The 27068-nt window shown below is 35.3% G+C and overlaps 1 protein-coding gene across 2 annotated transcripts; it reads left to right on the top strand.

The window, feature by feature from the left end:
• The first annotated feature begins 5613 nt into the window (after positions 1-5613).
• On the top strand, positions 5614-26616 carry LOC127857889 (26S proteasome regulatory subunit 4). Of its 2 annotated transcripts, none has more exons than XM_052394609.1 (12): positions 5614-5721; positions 11048-11101; positions 12856-12952; positions 13724-13848; positions 16970-17155; positions 18871-18999; positions 19659-19755; positions 20179-20267; positions 20581-20681; positions 21157-21253; positions 22747-22956; positions 25411-26616. In XM_052394609.1, exons 1-12 carry the CDS (start codon positions 5719-5721, stop codon positions 25543-25545), a joined length of 1323 nt encoding a protein of 440 aa, XP_052250569.1. In that variant the 5' UTR covers positions 5614-5718; the 3' UTR covers positions 25546-26616. The 2 variants fall into 2 exon arrangements, with proteins under 2 accessions (XP_052250569.1, XP_052250570.1); XM_052394610.1 differs by having other exon boundaries at positions 5615-5721; positions 12859-12952.
• Positions 26617-27068: the final 452 nt, after the last annotated feature.

The raw sequence follows: 27068 nt of genomic DNA, 5'->3' as shown, positions 1-27068 counted from the left end.
CTATATAAGGAAAAAAGCCACGCCCCCTTGGTGGCCATGTTTTTCCACCAACCGGAACCATTTTCACACTCATCCAAGATATCATTGGGACAAATCGTCTGACCAAGTTTCATGATGATCCCACAATGAATGTGGCCTCTAGAGTGTTAATAAGGTTTTACTCAAGCAATATATAGCCATATTAGGAAAAATGCCCTGCCCCCTGGTGGCCATGTTTTTACAACAACCGAAACCATTTTCATACTCATCCAAGATATCATTGAGACAAATTTTCTGACCAAGTTTCATGAAGATCGAAAAATAAATGTGGCCTCTAGAGTGTTAACAAGGTTTTACAATAGCCATATAAGGAAAAATGCCCCGCCCCCTGGCGGCCATGTTTTTCAACCAACCGGCATCATTTTTGAACTCCTCCAAGATATTATTGGGATGAATCTTCTGACCAAGTTTAATAAAGATCAAACAATAAATGTGGCCCCTATAGTGTTAACAAGATTTTACTATAGCCATATATAGCCATATAAGGAAAATTGCCCCGCCCCTTGGCAGCCATGTTTTTCAAGCAAACGCGATCATTTTTGAATTCATCCAAGATATCATTGAGACCAATCTTCTGAACAAATTTCATGTAGATTGGACAATAAATGTGGCCTCTAGAGTATAAACAAGGTTTTTACTAAAGCCATATATAGCCATATAAGGAAAAATGGCCCGCCCCCTGTTGGCCATGTTTTTAAAGCAACCGAAACTATTTTCAAACTCATCCAAGATATCATTGGGACAAATCTTCTGACCAAGTTTAATGAAGATCAAAAAATAAATGTGGCCTCTAGAGTGTTAACTAGAGCTGTAACAATTCGGTTCGATGCATCAAAAAACCGGTTCAATGCCGCCGATTCGATTTCGATACCAATACGGCCAATTTCTGTTCGATTCACTGCAATCCCGATTGATCCACATTTTAAACCTTACTTTCCAAATCTGTCGTCTTAACTTTCTTGTTATTTGTAATACGTATTGTGATTGGTCAATAGCCAATATGGCATCCAATGAATGAATGAATGAATAACATGCTGAGCATTACATCAGCCGGTAAAATGGCTTCTTCAACCACGCCGAAAGACACACCGTCATAATTAAAATCAAAAGTATGGGAACATTTCCGGTTTCGCGAAGATTCGGATGCAAAGGCAACTTGCAAAACGTGTTTTGTTGACGTAAGTTACCCATATGGTTTGTTTACTAAACTGTGTGCATTCTGTTAAGAAGTAAACTGGAAGTTGTTTATATACTTACATTTTTTTCTGTTAAACGCATGTAATACATTGTGCATTGTGTGTTATTTAAGAATAACTCAGCAGGATGTTTTGTTCAATAAATTTGTTACTTATAAAACAATGTTGCGTTTTAAAATTGTATTAAAAAAATTAAACACTTTAAATGTACAACATAATAAGTTAATAACAAATACCGAACATATATATGCTCTGGACAAACCAAACATGAAAGAGTTTGCAAAAAATAATCAAATCGGACCATTTGGTATCGAAATTGAATCGAATTGAATGATGGGTGAATCGTTACAGCTTTAGTGTTAACAAGGTTTTACTATAGCCATATAAGGAAAAATGCCCTGCCCCCTGGCGGCCATGTTTTTCAACCAACCGGCATCATTTTCAAACTTGTCCAAGATATTATTGGGATGAATCTTCTGACCAGGTTTCATGAAGATCGGACAATAAATGTGGCCTCTAGAGTGTTATTAGTTAATAATATTTTATGATAGCCATATATAGCAATAAAAGGAAAAATGCCCCGCCCCTTGGCAGCCATGTTTTTCAAGCAAACGTAACCATTTTCGAACTAATCCAAGATATTATTGAGACAAATCTTCTGACCAAATTTCATGAAGATTGGACAATAAATGTGACCTCTAGAGTGTTAACAAGGCAAATGTTGACGCTGCACGACGCACGACGGACAAAAGGCGATCACAAAAGCTCACCATGAGCACATTGTGCTCAGGTGAGCTAAAAATATACACTTTCATTCTCATAAAAAATAACAGATCTTCAAACATCCATTTGCAAATTTCCCAATTGCCAAGTTTAATTGAAATAAATCTAGTCTTGCTTATTCCATTGAGATTCTGAATCCACTTTCGATTTTTAAATCACTTAGCAATGCTGAGGGAAATCAAGCGAAGTAACTATGGTATCGGGATCTATATGAAAGGCTTGTTTGTATGCAAGTTTGTCACACTATACAAAATTTCCGTTAAAATACATTTGCAATTACCGAGTATTAAACTATTATCATAATATCATAGTCATCAACATAAAAATGTGATGATTGGGATATAGACACAATGCACCACATGCAGGGTTACCCCCAGGAAACTTGGAAGGGATGGCCAGCCTGTTGGGGATGGGTTTAGTCCACTCCACATGGTAAAAGAAAATGAAACATTTGATGGTCTTAATGGTCCTATTTGGGGTATGTATACTTAAAAGTGTTTGTACAATATTTGTTTAACTTAATTGAAAAAAAATACAAAGACTAGATTAGCATCATTTATCAGTCCCAAAATGAATAATTTCATTCTTACAAAAATAATAGATCTTCAATCATCCATATGCCAGGTTCTGCCTTTTGCAAACTCCCATTTCCAATCTTTCATGGAAATTAATCTTGCCTTACTCATTCCTTATGTGATTGTAAATCAAATTTCAACTTGTAATATCAAGAAATTAAAAAAACAAAAAACATTACTATGAATATTTGTACAAAAATACAATTCATCTTTAAACAGTTAAACCGCTAATTTTGACCAATTATTTTGGTTAACAATAAACATTCTGTTTTCACAGTTTCAAAAAAACGAATTTTAAAAGTAATAATTATTGCAGCTTATTTCTAATGCAAATTATCAACAAATCATGGAGGCCATACACATTTGATATAACACCAGCAATATCAAAGATAATCAGTCATCATCATAAGTATGGTGTTCAAAAACAATCATATCAAAGACTATTTTATAGCTAAAATGATTGGATCTAAATTTATTAAAATAATCCTACAGCGGCAATGCAAAATGTTGCTATTAAAGACAAAATATCAAATTCACAATGTGAAGCTTCATGAAGTTTTAGGCACATACAAAAACATCATTCACAAACAATTTTGGAAGTATCCTCAATATATCTACATTCAATATCAAAGAAGTGATCTACAGGAGATTGAACAAGAAAATGCTGTGGCAATCCAGGTCTACTAAAATTGCGCCATGCTTTGAAGATTTAATTTTGCAAAAACTAATTTAAATCATTTTATAAAGATGTAAACTTTAAAACCACTTTAATGCATGTTTTAATCACTTACCATTACCACATGAGCAACCCATAATATTAAAATGACATTCAAGAAAATTTAGAAGTTAACTTTATACAATTATGTTAGCACCTGTAATACATGTACATTCTCTTACAACCCATACATAAGCCTTTATGTAAAGCCTGATATACATGCAAATTCAGTTGCAAAACATAAATAATTGTATATTCATAACACTTAAAATGCATGTGCACATACAAGATGCTTCATATGTAAAATTGCCATTAAACCCTGAAAGGAGCTATAACAAGAATAAGTTATAAGAAATAAGAAATACCCGGTAACCTTTAAAACAGATCTCTTAAATGGCTATTTTATAGCTCATGTATGTAATAAAATGCCTATAAATAGCTAAACTGCATATACCAGTATATTAAAAACAAGTTTAGTCTGAAGAACAGATATTTTAAGACAGTATGCTGCAGTTTTAATTATCTTTGGTTAAACATTGAATTTATCATTTTTGCTGACCATTTTCGAACTTTACATGGGTGTCAATAGAACAAATAATTTTAGTTTCATGATTGGGCAAAAAATCTGACTTATAAATTGTTATAAAGGTATTTCATGTTGACGCACTGACCTATTTTTGACCCCACATTATACAGTAGAGAACAATGCAACTTGGCTGAAATATCATTTAAATGAAATTTAATATTCATTTTGTTGATCGTCGTCGTTGCTGACGTCGTTGGCATCGTCATAATCATAGTCATCAAAAAAAATTTAAACATTACACTTCATAGCTATCATGTCAAGAGTTGCAATTGTCAGGTCAAAAGATTGCTCTTAAGAAAAATTATAGGCTAAACTAAAACATACCATAGCAGCTTTATTTGTTAAGGATCTGAACAATTTTCTTACTCAGCTGAGTCATAATTTGAACAAATATTCTGAGACAGTTTCATGAAGATTATGACAAAAATGTAACTTGGGAGTGTTAACAAGATTTCAGTATAACAATACAAGGCAAACTTCCCTGCCCCCTGGTGGCCATATTTTTCAAAGGACATGAAACAATTTTAAACCAAGATATCATAAGCGCAAATGTGCTCATCAAGTTTCAATTCAACTTGACTAAAAGTGTGACTATTAGCTAGAGTGCTCATTAGGTAACAATATAGCAATATAAGGATATTAAACTTCCACGCCCCCTTATGGCAATATTGTTCAACTTACCGGAGTCATTTTCAAACTCTGAGATATCAAAAGAACATTTGACCCAGTTTTAAACTAAGCCAAGATTTCATTTGGACAAATGTTCTGACCAAGTTTCATAAGGATCGGACAATAAATGTGGTCAAAAGTCAAAAAGAGTGTCTAGGATATGCCGTGCTCCAGCTAGGCCTAAATAAATGGCGCCCCGCCCTGCCCCTCCGAACCTCCCCTCTGCCCTTCCTAGGGCCCCCTCCCCACCTGCCCTTAATTTATTTTTTTTTAATATGATTATTAATAAATCTCAAATTACATTGTAATTAATTTATTTCTCATTGTAGACATTATATTTAAATGGTTTAATAATAATGGGAATAATAGAATCTAATAATAATTAATAACATATAAACTAACATGCAACAGGAAGCATTCCAGAAACGCCAGCCCTTTGGACAAAATAATGCGAGTGGGAAGAGCCCTTTTGACAAAAAAGCCCCCACCCCACTGCCCTTTTCAAATCCTAGCTGAAACACTGATACATAATATCAAGTGTTTGTCCTGTAATGCAATACAATCACACAATAAAAAAGGCTTGTGTACTGTAAGGGATGATGACTGATTCTTACTGTGCAATATATACCACATAAATTGTCATTTTTCTTCGGCTTTGCTTCATTAGTTCATATCAATTTATTATTTGTTGATACTCCCTTATTTGATATCTGTCTCGTTTTTATTCGAATATCAGATAAAGCATATGCCTCTTGCACAGCCGAATGTTTTCTTTCATAACGTGTTGGTTTTAAGCGCCGTGATGTGGCAGACTTTTGCTAAAAATCAATAGAAAATCTTGAAAGAAAGAATTAAAGTGAAAGTGCCTTACTGAGTTACTAACTTACTCTTTAGGCTTAGGCCACAATACAATGTCAAAATGCCAGAACTGGTTCGAATTTTATACACTCTGCCTTTACATTGTCATCCATGAGTACCCATGCAGGTGATTGTGTCTTCGAATAAATGGTGTTGAATTATTTATTGCACACCACTCTGCATCAAAGGTTGATCTATGTATATGTATGTTGGGGAGGGTTGCGGATATGACTTCTGGTTTCTTGCGGCTAAACTAGCGTTGGGTTAAATTAGTTCGCATGCGCAAAAGAAGCGAAAATGGTATGTTAACAATAACTTAGTATAACTATCTTTAACTGTGTTTCTGTAATATTTACGATCTAAACCACAACGAATAATTAAAATATATACTTAAGTATATAACGGTTGCGTTTTGTGCATTGATCAAGTCGTTTTTGTAGAGAAAAACATAGCCGCACAATCAGCTGTGTCACACCAAAGACTGGGTGGGGAACCGAAATGCTCAAAACTAAAAACTGCTTACATTATTATATGTTACATATAATATTTGTTTTACAGAACAGCACATTTATTGTTAGTATTGATGACCAGTTAAAATTTGTGGTGAAAATATTAGAAATTAATGCTGTCAATTTGCAAATCCTACCTGATAATCAATGTGAAATATTAGTAAACAACAACAACTTATTTTACTTCTAAAAGATTTTTGCTAAATTTCATGTGAACAAAGAGCATAATAACTGGTAAAGAACTATGTAAAAGCAATGCAGAAAGATGTCCCAAACCACATAACTAAAAAAATGTAGCATAATTATGAAATCAAATATGACAATATTTGAATATTTTCATTATTGTTTTTTATTACTCAATGAACAACTCCATGTCATTTCAATGCTGTTTTATATACACCTCTGATTAATTTGTATGGATAACAGCAACAACACAAATTCCTTTTTTACTTGTAAGCAATGCTAATTTGAAAAATTATCTTATGAAACAGCGCTTCCGTTAGTGGACGTCTGGGCGTAAATTACGCTCGAAAACGGCAGTCGTACGTCCATTATTCAAATGTTGGAAGTCCCGTGGATGTCCGATTATCCGCATGAACGCTATTTTCTAATACACAACACGTACAAATGTCAACAGTAAATCGGGTTATTCAGACCGCTAACTCCGCCTAAGAGCTACTGTTATCAATGAATTTCTCAGCGAGTGTCCAATATTGATTTTTCCAGCTGTGAATCAAATTCTTCTTGGTAAGCGCATCAGCCAATCAGAGCTCAGGCAGCCATATACACGCCGACCCCACATGAAGCTGTATACAATAATAATAGCGACCTCTGCGCTACAAAGTTTTTATTCTTTCAGCAATCAAATTTTTAAATCCACACTTTCCCCGAGGAAGAATGACATGATGTTGTACATGAAGTCTAATTTTTGCATGATTTTCATCTGTACACGCAATACACGAGAAAGTTTTATTTGTTGGTAGAATTTGCTTAACTTTCCGTGAATAGTAAAATCTGGAAATGATTACGGATAACACGTTTAAATTAATAATTATACGCATTTGAAAATACGAAAATTCAATAATGTATTATGTTATATAAACAGCCATAACACATAATGCAATAAGTAGTTAAATAACGTGTTTTGAGATTGCCAAACTATGCATACATATTGGTCTACATGCATGAATGACCTGACAAGTTATATAGCAATTCGGAATGAAGTGTACTCGGTAAAATTGAAAGAAAGACGCGTTTTTATTCTCCGAAATTTGTTTTCACCTACGCAAACTTTTCTGAAAGGAGGGTACATGTAACATTTTAAATTCAGTCATTGATTTGTCGTCATTACTTAATATGGCCAGTGCTCTATGCTCTCAAATGATCAAATCGCGTCACATGATTAACGCATGTTCAATGGGAGTTCCCCCATCCCACAATTCAATTTGTATATGCACTTGCGTAAAATGGCGGACATTCGCAGACATCATGCTACCCCCTGAAAATTTTAAAATTGAGCACTTGATTTCCTGCATTTTGGGCCATTTTATGGCTATTTTAGTGGTCAACCAGGCACTTAAATTTGAGCATTTGTGTGTGCATTTTATGAATTTTAGCTTTTTTAATTAACAAAAGATAAATGGAAAAAGCTCTTTATTACTTTTGTAAAATTTTAACTCAACATGTGATGAACAGAACATCAAAATATTTTACTGCTTTTTTACCGATTCCAATATGCGCCTTTTCATTGTTGTTGTTGTAATAGGTAAAGGGAGATAATGAAGCGACGTCTTTGCTTAATAGCAAATAGGAGCCAAATTACCGAAAAGACACGCACATTTCGAAAAGTCAATTGCCGATTTTCCAAATCTGAGCGATTTTTCAACCGGCCAAAATCTGATTTCAAACGTCAGATAATTGGCCGGCGGCCGGCTCTTATTGAGAACCCTGCTGGATTATCAGGTGATGGATTGAGTTGGAACATGTTCGTATATTAAAACTCTGAAATGAAAGTGGGACTTCAAAATGTATGTCTGGGACGTCCAAAATTTTAGGCTTGGAAATCAAGACCAGGGATCATCCTAGAGGGCGACGTAGGCGACTTTGTCGCCTTACGATGCTTGGTATCGCTTTCTGATTACATCAAAGCGAAAACAAAATCGCCGACATTTTCTTATATTTTCTCCTTTGATAATCTGCCGCACGTGTGCGCAATGCCGTCACTAAAACTGCCATTGTTTGCTGTGTGCAATTATCGGTTATCTGATCTACCGATAGCGAGAGGATTTGCTACGCATCACTGACCGCTGATGAAAGTCGCCTTGGTTTATTCCAGTTGAGGCATTGTGTACACGCCGGTCTTACCGACAATAGTGTAATTGACGTAACCATCTATGTATAGAATGCCAGGCTCCCGACCTAGTTTTCAGTTTTTCAATCGGCTCTTGTTATTTGTCAAGGCTGCCGGGAACCAATACAGCCATTGTTCACATGATGGTCATTTATTGTTATGCTTGACGATTTGTACAACTTAAAACAGTCCGAAACTCACTGCTAAATTTCAGTCATAATATATTTGAGTACTGAGCTTAACAAATATCACAAACAGAGAAACAGACTTACACATTAAAAGTTTAATCCAAAAACGCAGTCACGCACGTGGAAACATTCCATTAAAAGTCAATGACGCCATTTAAACATAAAAATTACTGGCACACGACACTCAGTTGGGAGAATTACAATTTGGGGTATTTCAGAATGTACGGGTGTTACATCAATTTATGTATTTATAATCGAATAAAACACAACAAATCTTGAAATAATTTAGCTATGGCCGGCATAGAACATAAACATGTATTGTTGAAGAATCTCCCACGAAATGTTCGGGAGGTTTTTAAGAGTACAAGTTACTCTCTGTCGTTAGTCAAATTGCAAATTGAGACTGCTGCATAATGCGGAATTAATTGGGATAAATTGCCAATTTAAATTCAGTTAAAGTGCATATGCGATAAAAATCAAATAGAAATAACCAAATGCTAAACAATGACTTATTGTGCGCAAAGGGTGTAAAATATAGCATTACAAATATATACTATTTGTATTGTTATGCGTTTATTTTATCGCCATGAGACATTGTCCGGTCTTTTAATTATTGATTTCTGATTGGTACTGACATGAGCAGTAACTGATGAAACCTCTTCGGTACTGTCCGAAACCCGTACAATCTATGGATGTTGCTAATGTCCGTAATCTTGCTATTTTAAACTATCAATTAGCAAAGTAAAGCACTGCAATATTGTATTTTAAAGCAATATGTCAACCAAATAATATATTGATTGCATATTTGCTAGGTTACAGGTTACTGGTTTTAATTTTCTGCCGTCAAACGATATGCATGTGCAGAAGACGTACATCAAACTTTTTCGGACAGTTGTTTTCGGATACGAATGGTTCGTCCATTTTAATTTTTTTTTTACGTCCTTTATAACATTTTTATAGAATGACGAATAAACATGCAATGTTACGGATGGTCTGGTTGACAATATTTCGCAATGTACTAACCAGAAATTGCACCTAGAAAGACTAAAAAAAGAACAATATGCTAGGGCTCTGCCCTATATTCCCTTTATCCTACATCCTCAGGCTCTTTGCTTAAGTAGTAATTACATATGAATGAATATGTGTATTTTGGCCAAATTAAACACACATTTTACAGTTTTTAAGAGCTTTAACATCATGGCAGTTTAAAATAAAATGTTTAGTTTTAGTTAGTGTTTCAGCATATTTTATTTCAGATATATGTATGGTTATTAATTGTGAAACATTAATATTAAAGTACCTTTACGCGTGTGATAAAAGGTCCGCTCAGTTCTCCCCAATACCATTGGAAGGAGAAGTCACTTCTCCCTAAAATTTTGGGTTAGGATGATCCCTGCAAGACTTCCAACTTTTAAAAGCTAACGGAAGCGCTGATGAAATATATTGTGGTGCAGATTCTTCCATGTAAAGCAAAATTTGCGAAATGCGAATCATGTTGGTTCTTCTTCAATGCTTTGAGCTGGAATGAGTACATTTGCACAGTGACCAGGATTTTAACATTTAACTCCATTGTTTTTTTATAACTCAATAAACAACTCCTTGTCATTTTAATGCTGTTTTATATACACCTCTGATTAATTTGTATGCATAACAACAACAACAAAAATTTCTTTTTGACTTGTAAGCAATGCTAATTTGAAATAATTTTCTTATGAAATATATTGTGGTGCAGATTATTCCATGTAAAGCAAAATTTGTGAAATGCCAATCCCGTTGGTTCTTCTTCAATGCTTTGAGCTGGAATGAGTACATTCAGGGGTTTTTATCTGATTTTGGGGAAAGGGCCTGGCCTTTTTGGAGGGGAAAAAAATCGCGCAAAACGTTGAATTTTGGGGGAAAAAATCTGCGAAAAGCCGGATTTTGGGGAAAATAAGGAAAGTCTAAAATAATCAATTTAACATATTTTACTGTTTTTAAAACAAATTCAAGGCAACAGATAATTTAATTATGCAATATTTTTCTAGTTTCTACAGTGGATCAGGTTAACTTATATATAAAAAGGTAAAAAAAAAAAAAAAAAAAAAAAAAAATTTTTTCTTTTTGTAGGGGAAAATGAAATCTAGGGGAAAATTTACCAGCTGAGGGGAAAAAAATCCGAGGGGAAAGGGCCGATTTTCGGCGGGTCCCAAAGAAGGAAAAAAAAACATGACATTCGTACAATGACCAGGGTTTTATCATTTAACTTCATTTGGCATCATAACGTTTCGAACCCACAACTGGTGTATGACTGGCAGTTTCTGTCAACTTGCTGGTGCAGAAAATGCCGGTCTGGGCCACTGGCAGATTTGATGTACTTTCCAGAGGACTGAGTAAAGCAAGCCCAAAACAAAATATTGCCTGCTAAAATTGTATTAGGAAATAAAAAAAATACCTAGGAAATCGGTCCATCATAACCATCATAAAGAAATTATTTTTTAAGCATAACAATCTTTAACGTTCGGAATTATATACACGGAAAGAAGATGCATTTTAAAGTTATTTTTAAAATGTTGGTTTAATTTTTGTTTCTTGTATTCCAGGGACAGCAACAGTCTGGTGGAACAGGTGGGGGAGGAGAGAAGAAAGATGATAAGGTAAATGTACTGTAAACTATGGGTACTATGGTTTAATTAGATTACAACTTTAATACCTCCCATCAAATTTGATTTATAGCCAATAAGAAAAAGCTCAACAATCTTAAAAACACAATTTTGGTCCAATCATAATAAAACTTGCCCAGAATGTTTGTTATTATGATATCTTGCCCAGATTTAAAATGGTTTCAATCTGTTGTAAAACATGGCTGCCAAAGGGTGGGCAGGTTCTCTTACATGATCATTGATGATGGCATATTTAAACTTTTTTAAAACTCTAGAAGTCACATTTTTATTCAAGTCCTCATTAAACTTGGTCAGAACATTTGTTGTAATGATAGCTTGGTCCAGTTTTCAAAATCGTTCTTGTTCTTTGAAAAACATGAAAGTTTGGGTCGGGGCAGTTTTCCTTATATTGCTTTAGTGATTGTGAAACCTTGTTAGCACTCTAGAAGTCACATATGTTGTCCAATCCTCATGAAACTTGCTCAGACCTTTTTTTATTATATCTTGGTCCAGTTTTGAACATGTTCTAGTCTGTTAAAAAACATGGCTGTCAGGGGCAGGGCAGATTGTCTGATATATTGTTTAGCCTTGTTAAAAATCACAAATTCGGTCTAATCATTTTAACATATCCTCAAAACATGTTCCCAATCATAACTCAACTAAGTTTAAAACTTGGTTATGTTACAAGGGGTCATAAACTAGGTCACTATGTCAAATTAAAAAAAAAATTGTGAACACTCTAGATCACATGTATTGCCAAGTGCCAGCAAAATTTTGTCAGATCACTTATCCTAATTACATCTCTTTTAAGTTCTTGGTGACTAAGGCTAGGTCACTTGGTTGAATGAAAACAAAAAGCTTTTGAATACTCTTGAGGCCACATTTGTTGCAAAATATGAATGAAACTTGGATTGAACATTTGATGTGTTGTCCTCATAGTGAAATATGATTCCAGTCCATGAAAATATACAAAGCTATGATGAGGTTGGGCAGTTTTCTTTATCTGTTTATGTATAAATCATTTTTACACTCTAGAAGTAGCACGTGTGATCCACTTATTATGAAACTTGTAGAGAACATTAAAAATATTTGGTTGTTATGGTATCTGGACTGAGTCAAACATGATTTTTAGCTCGGCTGTTTTCGGAGCTGCAGTTTTCGGAGAAACCCGAGGTATAGGCATAGCCAGCTTGTCGTGTCGTGTCCGCCGTCCGCGTCGTGCTAAAACCTTAACATTTTGTCAAGGTTTTGAACATTGGCTCTAAAATCAAAGTGTTTCAACCTACAACTTTGAAACTTCATATGTAGACGCACCTTGATGAGTTCTACATGCCACACCCATTTTTGGGTCACTAGGTCAAAGGTCAAGGTCACTGTGACCTCTAAAAAAATAAAATCTGTCAAGCCTTCATTTATTCAAAAATGCACCTGCAGCCGAGTGTGGCACTTGTTATGGGGTGCTCTTGTTTTATTAAACATGGCGATGATATGTTAGGACAGTTGTATGTGAAATTCAGTGAACAATACATTCTCAGAATAGTTAAGTTCCCGGGAGGCCCTGGTGAGCTCCTTGCATTCTCAATACTATGCATCCCCGCAAAGGATTATGCTTTGAAACAATTGTTTATAACGATTTAAGTATGTGAAATTCGCAACACGCTAGTGTAAAAATATTATAGCTGGACCATGTGAACATGTAACTGCATGTGTAGTTGTAAACACTATTAGGTTTGTTCAATTTTTTCAAGGAGAAGAAGAAAAAATATGAGCCACCCATACCCACACGTGTTGGCAAGAAAAAAAAGAAGATGAAGGGGCCCGATGCAGCCAGCAAACTTCCACAAGGTAGTATTATTAGCCAGGGAAAAAAACTAGAACAGCATTGCAGGGTGTTGAGGCTGCATCTTTGGATCCCCCTCTGCCTCTATACTAGGGTGCTAAAACAATAAAGTGTAAAATGTTGAAATGTGTGTATATTCATGTATCTTACTTATGGTATTTCCATAGCAGTTGTAAATATTTTTTAAGTTTATTAAGTAAATTTTTTTGAAATGTCACCAGTCTGGTCTAGATTTCAACTCTGTCGGTTTTTTAGAAGCACCCTGTACCTTTGTGATTCTAAAAGATCACTCATAAACAAATTCTTGCTTATTCCTTGAGAACAAGCATACTTGATACATTAGCCTACATGTTACACACCACTCTACATTAATACACCATCCTACATATGACACACCAGCCTAAATTTTACATATACCATACTAAAAATGGCCTTTTGACTAACATTGGGGCATATGTTTTGTTGTTGTTTTCCTAACAAATGCTTCAAAATTTAGAATAAAAGTTTTTTCAATTATATTCTATTTACTAAGAGTCCAACTTATACAGCTCGATTGGAGAGAAACTAAACGTTGATTTATAAAAAAAAAAACTTCAATTGGGAATATTTAGATCTTTTTGGGGAAAAATATGTTCTACATGTATTTTCCATTGGGAATTGGGGCATATAATAATTAAATAAAATTTTATAAATGGAATGGCATAATACGGTTATGCATTAAGCACATTTTACCCTGAACGATGCTTGATTGGTTATGAGTTCTTGATTGTTCTCAGTCACACCACACACAAGATGTCGACTGAAGTTACTGAAGCTGGAGCGCATCAAAGACTATTTGCTGATGGAGGAAGAGTTCATCAGAAATCAGGAGAGGCTCAAACCCCAGGAAGAGAAACAAGAGGTTAGGTTATTGATCATTTATGTTTAACCCTTTACCACTTAGATACGTATTTTTATGCATTTGTAGTCCCTTAGAAAGTAATATTTAATTAAAGACCTTTCTTACAAGATTCAAATTGTAAGGGCTTCATCTACAAACCTTAGGTACTGGTGAGCAGCAAACAGCATAAAACCTGAACAGACTGCAAGTTACTCGCAGGCTGTTCTAGTTTTATGCTGTTTGCAAAGACCATTTTCACTTTGCTTCTTTTGGGGGAAAGGGTTAATATGAACCACAACAAACAATGTTTGAAAGGAGAAAAATTAGTGATTACTCTGTCCATCAGTTTTTGGTTGGTTGTTCAGTCTGTGCAATATCTTGTAAGCTTGTGGAGCAAACTAAATCCACATTTCTCAAAATATTCAAATTATAAATGTATTCACTATACAGGGGGTTTTCAGCACTGTCTGCGCCTCCGGAAAACCGAGGCATTCCCAAAGCAAACGGACCCGATCCCAAACCGAAATCATAAAAAAATTCCCAATTTCAAAAAAAAGAACATTTTTTTTTTTTTTTAAAGAAGTATCTTATGACTTTTGATTATAGATTATCTATGTTCCAACTCGTCCAGCTGATGTGTATCATAACGAGCACTGCTGTGCTTTAGCGAGGATTCAGCACCATAAACCTGTTGTGCTCCACATTACGCAGCACATTCACACAAACCAAACTTATACTTATCTGATGCTTACCTGCATTGAAGGTCTAGACCTGAATCAGAGGTTTTTCAGCACTGTCTGCGCCTCGGGACAACGAAGGCACTCCCAGAGCAAACAAACCCGATCCCAAACCGAAATTAAAAAAAAAAAAATTTTTTTTTTTAAGAATGAAGTGTCTTATAACTTGTGTGACTAACCAGTGTTTGTTTTGGTCAAAAATATTTGCTATAAGGTTTTGACTGTTCAGTTCTTATCACAGAGTGTAACTGTAACTGAAAAACAAAACTGCAGTAATTGAATTAACGTTGAACATGCCCAATATTGCATCTGTTTACATAAAGAAGACAAAATAACCAAATAAAAACAAATTTATTTGTTAAACCACTGAATTATTTAAGCATGATTTATTCACAATTTTTTCCCAAATGAGCCGTTTCATCGAAGCAAAAATTCCCAAAATGACCAATTTTGTCGATAAAAAATTCCCATTTTGGTCAGACTACTTTACCAAAATAGGCAGAAAAAAACCTGTGAATAAAAACACATTGGAGGAGCTGTGTGATGCTTTCAAAAACATAAAGCAGAAAAAAATTATGCTATAACTTGTGTGACTAAACAGTGTTTGTTTTGGTCAAAAATATATGCTATAAGTTTTTGACTGTACAGTTCTTATCTCAGAGTGTAACTGTAACTGAAAAACAAAATTGCAGTACTTGAATAAACGTTGAACATGTCCAATATTTATATAAGGAAGACAAAATAACAAATAATAACAAATTTATTTGTTAAACCACTGACTTATTTAAGAATGATAAATTCACAATGTTTTCCCAAAATGAGCCGTTTCATCAAAGCAAAAATACCCGAAATTGACAATTTTGTCGATAAAAAATTCCCAATTTGGTCAGACTCCTTTTCCCAAAATAGGCAGAAACAAGGGCTGTTTGTAAAACATGCATGCCCCCCATATGGGCTATCAGTTGTAGTTACAGCCATTTTGTAAATATGTTTTTTGTCACTGAAAATCAATAGAGGTCATCTGCGAGTCATGATCAATGTACCTATGAAGTTTCATGATCCTAGCCATAAGCTTTCTTGAGTTATCATCGGGATATCATTTTACTATTTCGGGTCACTGTGACCTTGACCTTTGACCTAGTGACCTCAAATCAATAGGGGTCATCTGCCAGTCATGATCAATGTACCTATCAAGTTTCATGATCCTAGGCATAAGCGTTCTTGAGTTATCATCCGGAAACCATTTTACTATTTCGGGTTACCTTGACTTTTGACCGAGTGACCTCAAAATCAATAGGGGTCATCTGCGAGTCATGATCAATCTACCTATCAAGTTTCATGATCCTAGGCATAAGCATTTTTGATTTATAATCCGGTAACCATTTTACTATTTCGGGTCACCGTGACCTTGACCTTTGACCTAGTGACCTGAAAATCAATAGGGGTCATCTGCGAGTCATGGTCAATCTACCTATCAAGTTTCATGATCCTAGGCATAAGCGTTCTTGAGTTATCATCCGGAAACCATTTTACTATTTTGGGTCACCTTGACCTTTGACCTAGTGACCTGAAAATCAATAGGGGTCATCTGCTAGTCATGATCAATCTACCTATAAAGTTTCATGATCCTAGGCATAAGCGTTCTTGAGTTATCATCCGGAAACCATTTTACTATTTCGGGTCACAGTGACCTTGACCTTTGACCCAGTGACCTCAAAATCAATAGGGGTCATCTGCGAGTCATGATCAATCTACCTATCAAGTTTCATGATCCTAGGCCTAAGCGCTATTGAATTATCATCTGGAAACCATTATACTATTTCGGGTCACAGTGACCTTGACCTTTGACCTAGTGACCTCAAAATCAATAGGGGTCATCTGCGAGTCATGATAAATGTACCTATGAAGTTTCATGATCCTAGGCCTAAGCATTCTTGAGTTATCATCCGGAAACCACCTGGTGGACGGACTGACTGACCGACCGACAGACATGTGCAAAGCAATATACCCCCTCTTCTTCCAAGGGGGGCATAAAAACCCTGCTAAATTGTTGCATTTTTGGGGTTGTCTTAAGTGAACGCCATTTGGTTTGTACACCAGGATCTCTGTTGTGAGTTTGTTTCAAACTATGAAATATATTAGCTTTATATATCTTTGTTTTAAAAAGTTATGCGTAAACATGATATCAATAGATTATGATTGTTTTGTTTGTTAATGCTCTTTTTCCTGTTAATTGATCTTTTAAACCTTTTTCAGAAATGTAAAATTCCAGCAAGAATGTATATATTTGTTACGATTCATGTTTGAAGCACTTTTATGAAATTTTAAATAACAAATCATTTTACGATATGATATCAAAATATCCATAGACTTGTTTTATGCCAGTTTCTATCTATCCCTTACAGGAAGAGAGATCCAAGGTGGATGAGTTGCGCGGTTCCCCAATGTCAGTAGGCACGCTGGAGGAAATAATTGACGACAACCACGCGATCGTGTCCACTTCTGTAGGCAGTGAGCACTATGTGTCCATCCTGTCCTTTGTGGACAAGGACCAGCTGGAACCTGGCTGCTCAGTGCTTCTCAATCATAAGGTTTGTGGAGATCACTGTTGTGTTGGATGAGGACTGTTGTATGCCAAAGTAGCCAATGGCTACACAACGGCAATTGTGGCTTAACCTTTTACCACTTAGATACATATTTTCACGCATTTGTAGTCCCTTAGAAAGTTATATTTAATTGAAGACCTTTCTTACTAGATTCTAGTTTTTAAAGCTTCATTTCCGACCCTTTGATACTGATGAGCAGCAAACAGCATGAAACCTGAACAGACTGCGAGTTACTCGCAGGCTGTTCTAGTTTTATGCTGTTTGCACAAAGGCATTTTCACTTTGCTTTTAAGTGGGAAAGGGTTATGTATAATGTGACCAGCTATACATTTTAGCTCACCTGAGAATGAAGTCTTTATGGTGAGCTGTTTTGATCACTATATGATCAACATATATCCGCCTTCGTCATGTTAGGGGTGTCTAATCTTGATGAAACCTTGTCAGAATGTTGACAATATCTAGGCTGAGTTCGAATCTGGGTCACATGCATCCAAAAACTAGGTAACCAGGTCAAATCTTTGATAAACTTTGTTACCATTCTATAGGCCACATTTATGACTGAATCTTTATGAAATGTTGTCAGAATGTTTATCTTTACAATATGAAGGCCATGTTTGAACCTGGATCAAGTGTTGTCAAAAACTAGATCACCTGGTCAAGTCTTCAGCATCTGTCAATTAACACCCTTTAGCCCTTAAGGGCCCATCATGGTCATCTTTTTTATTTGACCTCATTAAACCAACCGAATGGGAGGAATTTCCATGTTCTTGAATAAATATGGCCTACCGGTAAGAATATTTGGAGCCATGTGGCAGCTCTTTTAGTTTCCTACATTTCATTCTGATAAAACAAGAACCTCTACCTTGTTTTGATTATAGTCTTCTACCTAAACAGTTGTGTTATGTCTTATTTGTTACTTGTTCACAATCCTGTGGCAAATCAAACATACAGCTTACAAAAAATGGATACTGGTCATTACTTGATAATTTTGGGGTTTATTTACAAACCACATAGTTATGGCAATTTTTCCTTTACTGTACATTTTAACAGGTTTTGTCAAGGGTCAAGCAGTCTTTCACAGATACCACTTACCTTAGAACGGAATCATTCTCAAACACTGTCCATTGTTTATTTGTTATGAACATAGGAGCACAGAAGGAGGACACAACTTTTTATGTCTATGCTTTATCTGAAGAAATTGTAAGCAGTGATTTTCACATCATTTATTGCATACTAAGTAACCAGATACAGAATAAGAATATCATTTAAAAATATATTTAAGTGTAACATATAAATGAGCCTCTGATAAAACAGGGCTGTCTGCATGTGTTTAAGAGGCTAATTAAGAACGACACTTTCGGCCTTAACCCTTTCAGTGCGGGAACCGAATTTTGAAGGCCTTTGCAAACAGTTTGGATCCAGATGAGACGCGTCTCATCAGGATCCAAACTGTTTGCTATTCTGATAGTATTCTTTGAAAAAAATCAAAGAAAATGCTAATTTACAAATTCAGCAGACGACATTTTAGCAGACGACAAATTTCCATGCATGCAAAGGGTTAAATGGATTTTCGCTAAGGAGAGACCTCCTTTAAACGAAGTGTACTACTTAAGGGGATAGTGTTGTCCCTGAGTAGCCTGCGCAATGCACAGGCCTATCTGGGAGGACACTTAACGCATATGCATTCAACATTTCTCCAGGTTCATGCCGTAGTTGGAGTGCTGGGGGACGACACAGACCCCATGGTGACTGTGATGAAGCTGGAGAAGGCACCGCAGGAGACCTACGCTGACATCGGCGGCCTTGATGCACAGATCCAGGAAATCAAGGTACTTGACCCTTTACCACCTAGATATGCATTCTGACGAGTTTAATGTCCTGTAGGAAAATACATTAAATTCAAGGCCTTTCTTAATAAATTCAAGTTTTAAATGCTTCATTTTCAACCCTAAGATTCTGATGAGCAGCAAATTGCATAAAACCTGAACAGGCTGCGAGTTACCTTGACTAGGCAAAGTTGCTTTAAATTAGTGGAAATAGTTTTGGCCTAGAAATCCGAAGATCCATGGTTTGATCCATCTCTTAGAGTTTTCAAGACCAATTACTGGTTCTACCCAAGGAATGGGCTCTAGTGTCTTAATAAGCCTGAACCTTTTAAAATAATGAAATAACTATATTTTACAAGAATAGTTGTATGCCTAACAAAAGAGGAATATTGAGTGGGTTTTTTTACATACAAATATTCCAATTATGAATTATTATCCAAATACTAACTTAATGTACGGATATTCAGATATCCAAATATTTATTGACTTCACAATCTTTACACAGCTGTGTAACTAAATGGTATATGTGTTGTAAAATAACACCAAGCATCAATTTAGGAATACAGAGTCTATCTGTGCGAGTTAACTAGACTTAACCTTTTTGTCTGGCAACTAATCCAGCAACTAAATACTACTAATTGTCACAAACGTCTCATTTTCAGGAGTCTGTGGAGTTACCACTGACCCATCCAGAGTACTATGAAGAGATGGGCATCAAGCCTCCTAAAGGTGTTATACTGTATGGAGCGCCAGGCACAGGTACTGGTATAGGCAAAGTGGGACTTGGACGGAAACTATTCTTTACAAAGCCTTGTTCAGGGACAAAATTTTACTTAATGCATGTACGTTAAGAGTCTACCCAGAGCGGACTGTGCAGTCCGCACAAGCTAATCTGGGATGACACTTTCCATCTAAATTGGATTTTCACTAAGAAGAGACTTCCTTTGAAAGAAAAACGCCTTAAAAGCTGAAAGTGTCGTTCCTGATAAGCTTATGCTACATTTATGGAACTTATACTTAAATAAAATGGAGTGTGTAAAACGCAGTGAATTGAAAATTATTTATGCAATTTGTACTAATGTATACACAATATTTTAATTGGAGAAATAATAATCAAGAAAGTGTTATTTCATGCACTAAATTTTTTGCATTAAATAGTTATTGTTTGCATCTGTTTTTCAGGTAAAACGTTATTAGCGAAGGCTGTCGCCAACCAGACAAGTGCTACCTTTTTAAGAGTGGTGGGCTCGGAACTTATACAAAAATATCTGGTAAATAAGCGGACCGGATAACAACATTTAAAAAATAATTTAATATGGAGCTTTGATCAGAATTATTTGAAAGCAACATTTCAGTACATTTTAGAGACAGTTGTGTTAACATTATAAAAAATAATGTGCACTGTTCTTGAACAGGTTTGAAGATGCAGGATGCTGTTATAAATACAAAATATTTAACATGCCTGCTTCTGAATTTCTGATTAGACATCTCCAAAAACTACATTACAATGTTCTGATATGCCTTAAAATGTACAAGATCATCAATGATTTACCGTACATGTATTGATGTCATTTTGATATACAGGGTGACGGTCCAAAGCTTGTACGAGAATTATTTCGTGTAGCTGAAGAGCATGCTCCCTCAATAGTGTTCATTGATGAAATTGACGCAATTGGAACTAAAAGGTAAACAGCGATTATTCAATGACTGAAGAGTTCCCCTAGATTGTTTTGATTTCATTGGTTGTGTGATTATGAATTTCACAATCCTGCAGTGCAGGTTTGATATGCTGTCACACAATCATCAAGTGTGATATAACATACCTGAACAAAAAATCATGTACCGGTAATATTCAATTTATTATAAACCTCATTCATTTGGGGGGGAAAATCACATCTTTTCTGGGTCCCCTCCTTTTGAGAAAAAATACAAAGTTGCAAAGTGTTCAAAATTGTGAACAAATGATTCGCCAACTGTTTAAAATTGTATCACAAAAACAATTTAATTGTGAACATTTGAGTAGCAAATTTGTTTAAATTGTTAACATTTGATTTGCAAATTTCTCAAATTTGTGAAAAACGGCTATTTTCTATGGAGGTAAAAAAGCCCTGTTACAAAAAACATGAGTACATCTTATGGCATATTGTTTATGGTGTTAAGGTATGATTCCAATTCGGGAGGTGAGCGTGAAATCCAGAGGACCATGTTGGAGCTTCTCAATCAGCTTGATGGCTTCGACTCGCGTGGTGATGTCAAGGTAATCAACAGGCCTGCCTTATCAATGACCATATGATAACTTTATCCCTTTCCCACTGAGAAGCAAAGTGAAAATGGCTATGTGCAAACAGCATAAAACCAGAACAGCCTGCGAGTAACTAGCAGTCTGGTAAGGTTTTATGCTGTTAGATGCTCATCAGTATGTAAGGGTTGGAAATAAAGCCTTTAAATTTGAATTTAGTAAGAAAGGTCTTTAATTTAATTTAACTTTCTATGGGAATACACATGCGTCAAAATATGTTCCTAAGTGGTAAAGGGTTATATATGTACAACCACTTCATCTAGTTAGAAAGGTCTTCAATTAAATTTTATATTCTAAGGGACTACAAATGTGTGAAAATACGTATCAAAGTGGTAAAGGGTTAACAATGATCTTATAATTACTTAATGGAGCCCTTTTTGAAGCTTCAAAATACAAAGATTGCGATCAAGATTGAAATACCTGTCCGTCAGGTGGCTGTCAGAACGTACCAGCATCAAAAAATAACCACACAGTTTATGTTTTTCATTACTTAGTATATGTACATTTTGTACATCACCTTCCACTGTTAGCGTAAGCAGTTTCCAAAATAGCCATGGTTTTCTAATGTTCATATGTGTGTCTCTCGAAGGGATGTATTATGGCAGAACGGGAGGTGGCACATTAATTGTTTCTGCTCTCTCATTCAAACAGTTTTCATCAAATCTTCAACAAATTTTCATGAAATGTTTGTTGATTTAAAATCTGGACCCTGTTTGAAACCACTTGAGAGTTATTGCCCTTTATTTATACAAATCATTGGAATGTTTCTACTCTTAATGTATACAGGTTCACTAAACATTTGTATCTACAAGTCTTAACTTATATTTCCAATTCTTTATACAAAGTAGAAAGTATCAGTTATGGACAAGTATGAACATTTATCAAAGAATCTTTCTCCACAAGAAAAGTATGAGTCAATTATCTCTGAGTCCATTACTTTATCCATCCATTTCCAGTCCTTAACCCATTGAGTGATGGAAGTCAACTGAAGCTTAATGTGTGTGTATGTATTAGAAGTTTATGAGTTCTTTCTGGGCCAGAGGCCGCATAATGTGAAGACCTAGATTGTGTCCCAGCACCCAATTTTGCTTCCTAGACTCGGGGAAAGTTTGGAAGAATTTCGAATTATAACTGCTATATTCAGCAATTTAGTTTTTTTACTGAACGATATAAAATTTTGGTGTGGTCAGTGGGGGGAAACCGGAGTGCCCAGAGGAAACGTACCTGTCTGGTATAGTTACCACTTATCAAAGTTGCATGTATTGGGAACGGGGATTGAACTCTGGTCGCCTAGGTGAGAAGCGAGTTTGCATCCCAGTGATAATGTTGTGATAAGCTGGTTAGCTCAATTTTGCTGAAATAGTGTTTTTTACAACAGTAAGTGTATACCCTATGTAAGAATTACGCAAGTTATATATTTACCCAATGTGTGCAACGGGCATTTATTACAGGTCATCATGGCCACAAACAGAATCGAAACCCTCGATCCAGCCCTCATAAGGCCGGGCAGAATCGACCGAAAGATAGAGTTCCCGTTGCCGGATGAGAAGACGAAACGTAGAATCTTCACCATTCACACGAGTCGCATGACTCTCTCAGAGGATGTCAAAATTGATGACTATGTCATGGCCAAGGATGATCTGTCGGGAGCAGATATTAAGGTGAGTCTCTCTTATTAACCCTTTACCACTTAGAAAGGCACTTTGAAGTCCTGTAGAAAATCAAATTAAATTGAAGGCCTTTCTAAATATATTCAAGATGGAAAGGCTTCATTTCCAACCCTAAGATACTGATGAGCAGCAAACAGCATAAAACCAGACTGCGAGTTACTCGCAGGCTGTTCTGGTTTTATGCTGTTTGCACTTAGCCATAACCATTTTCACAATTGGGAAAGGGTTAAACATTAGATCACAACACAAATTCACCTCATACATTTTTGTGTTAAGATATTGAATAATAAAAAATGGCCCGTGTAAGAACTGTTGCTCCCCATAAATATACAGTTTAAACTATCCTCAACAATATCAATAATTTTTATCTCATTGCTTTAAGCATTACTATTAAGCTCCTATTATATCCCCACCAATGATGTTTTTGAAGGGGTTTATTAGAGTGACTATGTCTATCTATTTGTCATTTGGCCGGTCAGTCAGAATAAAATGTTATTACTAAGTGGAGCAAACAATAGAAACAAATCATAACAAATATAATGATAAACAAACTAATTAAGAGATAATTGGTGCAAAACGTTTACAAAAGTTAACAAACATAAGATATTGTTTTTTACTTTAGAGTCAGATTGTAGTTTTGCATTAGGTCAAATAACTTATGTCATTGCATATTATTCTTATGTATTAATGTATGATGCTTTTATTAACCACGTTTTCCGAAGGAAAAAACTGGTTATTAGATTGGCGAATGTCGGCGGGCTGGCGGGCGGAACAAGCTTCTGGGCCATAACTTTGTCGTTCATTGTCAGATTTAAAAATTATTTGGCACATTTGTCCACCATCATTAGATGGTATGTCGCGCGAAAGAATTACGTCGATATCTCCAAGGTGAAGGTCACAATTTGAGTTTGAAGGTCAAAAATGGCCATAAATGAGCTTGTCCAGGCCATAACTTTGTCGTTCATTGTCAGATTTTAAAATCATTTGGCACATTTGTTCACCATCATTAGACGGTGTGTCGCGCGAAAGAATTACGTTGATATCTCCAAGGTCAAGGTCACAATTTGAGTTTGAAGGTCAAAAATGGCCATAAATGAGCTTGTCCGGACCATAACTTTGTCATTCATTGCGAAATTTTAAAATCATTTTGCACATTTGTTCACCATCATTAGACGGTGTGATGCGCGAAAGAATTACGTCGATATCTCAAAGGTCAAGGTCACAATTTGAGTTTGAAGGTCAAAAATGACCATAAATGAGCTTGTCTGGGCCATTACTATGTCATTCATTGTGACATTTTAAAATCATTTGGCACATTTGTTCACCATTATTGGACGGTGTGTCGCGCGAAAGAATTACGTCAGTATCTCCAAGGTCAAGGTCGCCACAACTAAAAATAGATTGATTTTGAAACAACTATGTAACTATAAACAATCAGTAACAATTCACATTTTGATTTTGAGTTGTCTCTCTTTATCAGACTTTTGCTCCTGGTAGGTAGGCATAAAGCAGTTGAACTGTCTGTCAGTATGTGTGTATGTCAGTCTGTCCGTCCGTCCGGAAAAAAAACACTTTAACGTTGGCCATAACTTTTGCATTATTGAAGATAGAAACTTGATATTTGGCATGCATGTGTATCTCATAAAGCTGCACATTTTGAGTGGTGGAAGTTCAAGGTCATCCTTCAAGGTCAAAGGTAAAAAAAAAATCAAAGCAGCGTTCTCATGAAGCTGCACATTTTGAGAAGTGAAAGGTCAAGGTCATCCTCCAAGGTCAAAGGTTTAAAAAAAATAAAAATTCAAAGCTGCGTTCTAATGAAGCTGCACATTTTGATTGGTGGAAGTTCAAGGTCAAGGTCATCCTTCAAGGTCAAAGGTTAAAAAAAAATTGTATTTCAAAGCGGCTCAATAGGGGGCATTGTGGTTCTGACGAACACGTCTCTTCTTTTTTCTAATTGAAATCAAGGTCAATTTTACACAAGGGGGTTAACAATACACATTTTGAATTGTCTCCCTTTATCAGTCTTTTTTCAACTGAAAACCTGGTTTTGTGACAATTTTGTCCCTTGTTATATATTTTATGTTAATAGACGTTAAAACAACAAGAAAATACCAGTGTTGTGAGATATCCTAAAAATGCTCTTTTAACACTTATTTATATACAAGTTCATACAAGATGTTATTGATCCAGTAATTTTCATTTTGGTCCGCCCAGTTTTTGCAAGTTGTTCGACCAAATGTACAGGCTAATCAGGAATGACACTTTCTGCCTAAACTGGATTTTCTTTTAGCAGAGACTTCATTTTATCAAATAATTCCATAAAAGCGGAAAGGGTAGTCCCAGATTAGCCTGTGCAGACTACACAGGCTAATCTGGGACAGAGCTTTACGCACATGCAGTAAGCCCACTTTTAACAGAACAAGTATCAATTTGTCTGTCCCTCAGGCTATTTGTACGGAAGCAGGCCTGTTGGCGTTGCGTGAACGAAGGATGAAGGTCACAAATGAGGACTTCAAGAATGCCAAGGAAAATGTACTCTACCGAAAGAATGAGGGCTCACCAGAGGGACTGTACTTGTAAAACAGACATTGAGACTGTGTGCGAACCAATCGAAGCAAATAATTGCTGATACTGTACTTGTAAAACAAACATTGAGACTGCGTGCGAACTAATCGAAACAAATAATTGCTGATACTGTACTTGTTTACTATACTTTAAAAAGAATTCTGAGTTGTTAAAATAAACACATATACTCTACTTGTAAAACAAACATTGGAACTGTACCCATGAAACAAACACTTAACAGAGTGCAAACCAATTGAAACAAATATTGTTAACAAATGCTGATACTGTACCTTTTATACTGTATCTATTTAATGTTCTTTATAATTAAATAATAAATGTATTCCAACATGTTAAAACGAACACTGATATTGTACTTGAAAAACAAACACTGATATTGTACTTGAAAAACAAACACTGTTATTGTACTTGAAAAACAAACACTGTTACCCTATTTGAAATTGTTCGAACATTTGGATGATGCTGTACTTCTACAATTAACACTGTTTCTGTACTTGTTTATTAATGGTGAAACTGTACTTGTATAGCAAACATTGTGGGTTTACAAGAAATCCTTCAATAAACATTGATACTGTACTTGACAAACAAAAACTGTTGCTGTCTCACTCACTCTCACAAACCTTGTTATAATGTTATTCTTCTAACAATTAAAAAATGGTGTAAATGTCCTACCATGGACGTACTTCTCAAGCGAACACAATTCGTACTTGTAAATTACCAAAATATTACATAAAATTCAATAGTAAAGCATATGTGTGTTAATTATTTCTATTAACCTAATTAGTTCCTTATTAATTCATACAAAATGTATGGTAGTTGATTGTAAATGTGAATTAGCATTTATATTTGGTATGTGTTCTTAAACCAGTTTACATGATTTATTTAGTGAAAAGACATGTTGTTAATGACATAAGTATTTTTAAAGTTTGTAACATTGTGGTCTGTAATTTAAGTGAATTTCATAAAGTAAGTGATTTGCTCTCAGTATGCGATGTGTATTTATATTGTGTTTAATTCAAGTCCAAAATATTGGATATTGTTTTCATGGAATAACATTCGAATGTTGCATTTTGACTTTGTTTGTTACAAAACATAATTACTTAGAAGAAACAGCAATCAGTCAAACATGACAATATAAGCGTAATCGTAATATTAACATATAGTTTGATGAATCAGAACTCTGTTAGCATTAGTAACACATAGTTGAGAGCTTCGTTTATACAGCGCTTGACTATTCCCCGCATGTTCTGTGCAGTTAAAATCAATAATACATGATAGATTTATAGTATATAGTATATATATATATATAGTCGGATACATGTACTTATGGAATGCCTTCACTGTCTTATAATACCAAAACTTGTGATATTACGTCAATCTGACTGTGCATGAATGCATGTAACCATTATATATATGCATAATCACAATATATAAATACATAATCTGAATATATACAGATAAAGCAGCAATATATAAAGATATAATTTTCTTATATATTGATAAAATGTAAAAAAAAAAAT

The sequence above is a fragment of the Dreissena polymorpha genome, chromosome 14 (assembly GCF_020536995.1).
Source record: "Dreissena polymorpha isolate Duluth1 chromosome 14, UMN_Dpol_1.0, whole genome shotgun sequence".
Taxonomy (NCBI): Eukaryota; Metazoa; Mollusca; class Bivalvia; order Myida; family Dreissenidae; genus Dreissena; species Dreissena polymorpha.
This window is presented reverse-complemented; position numbering and strand designations above follow the sequence as displayed.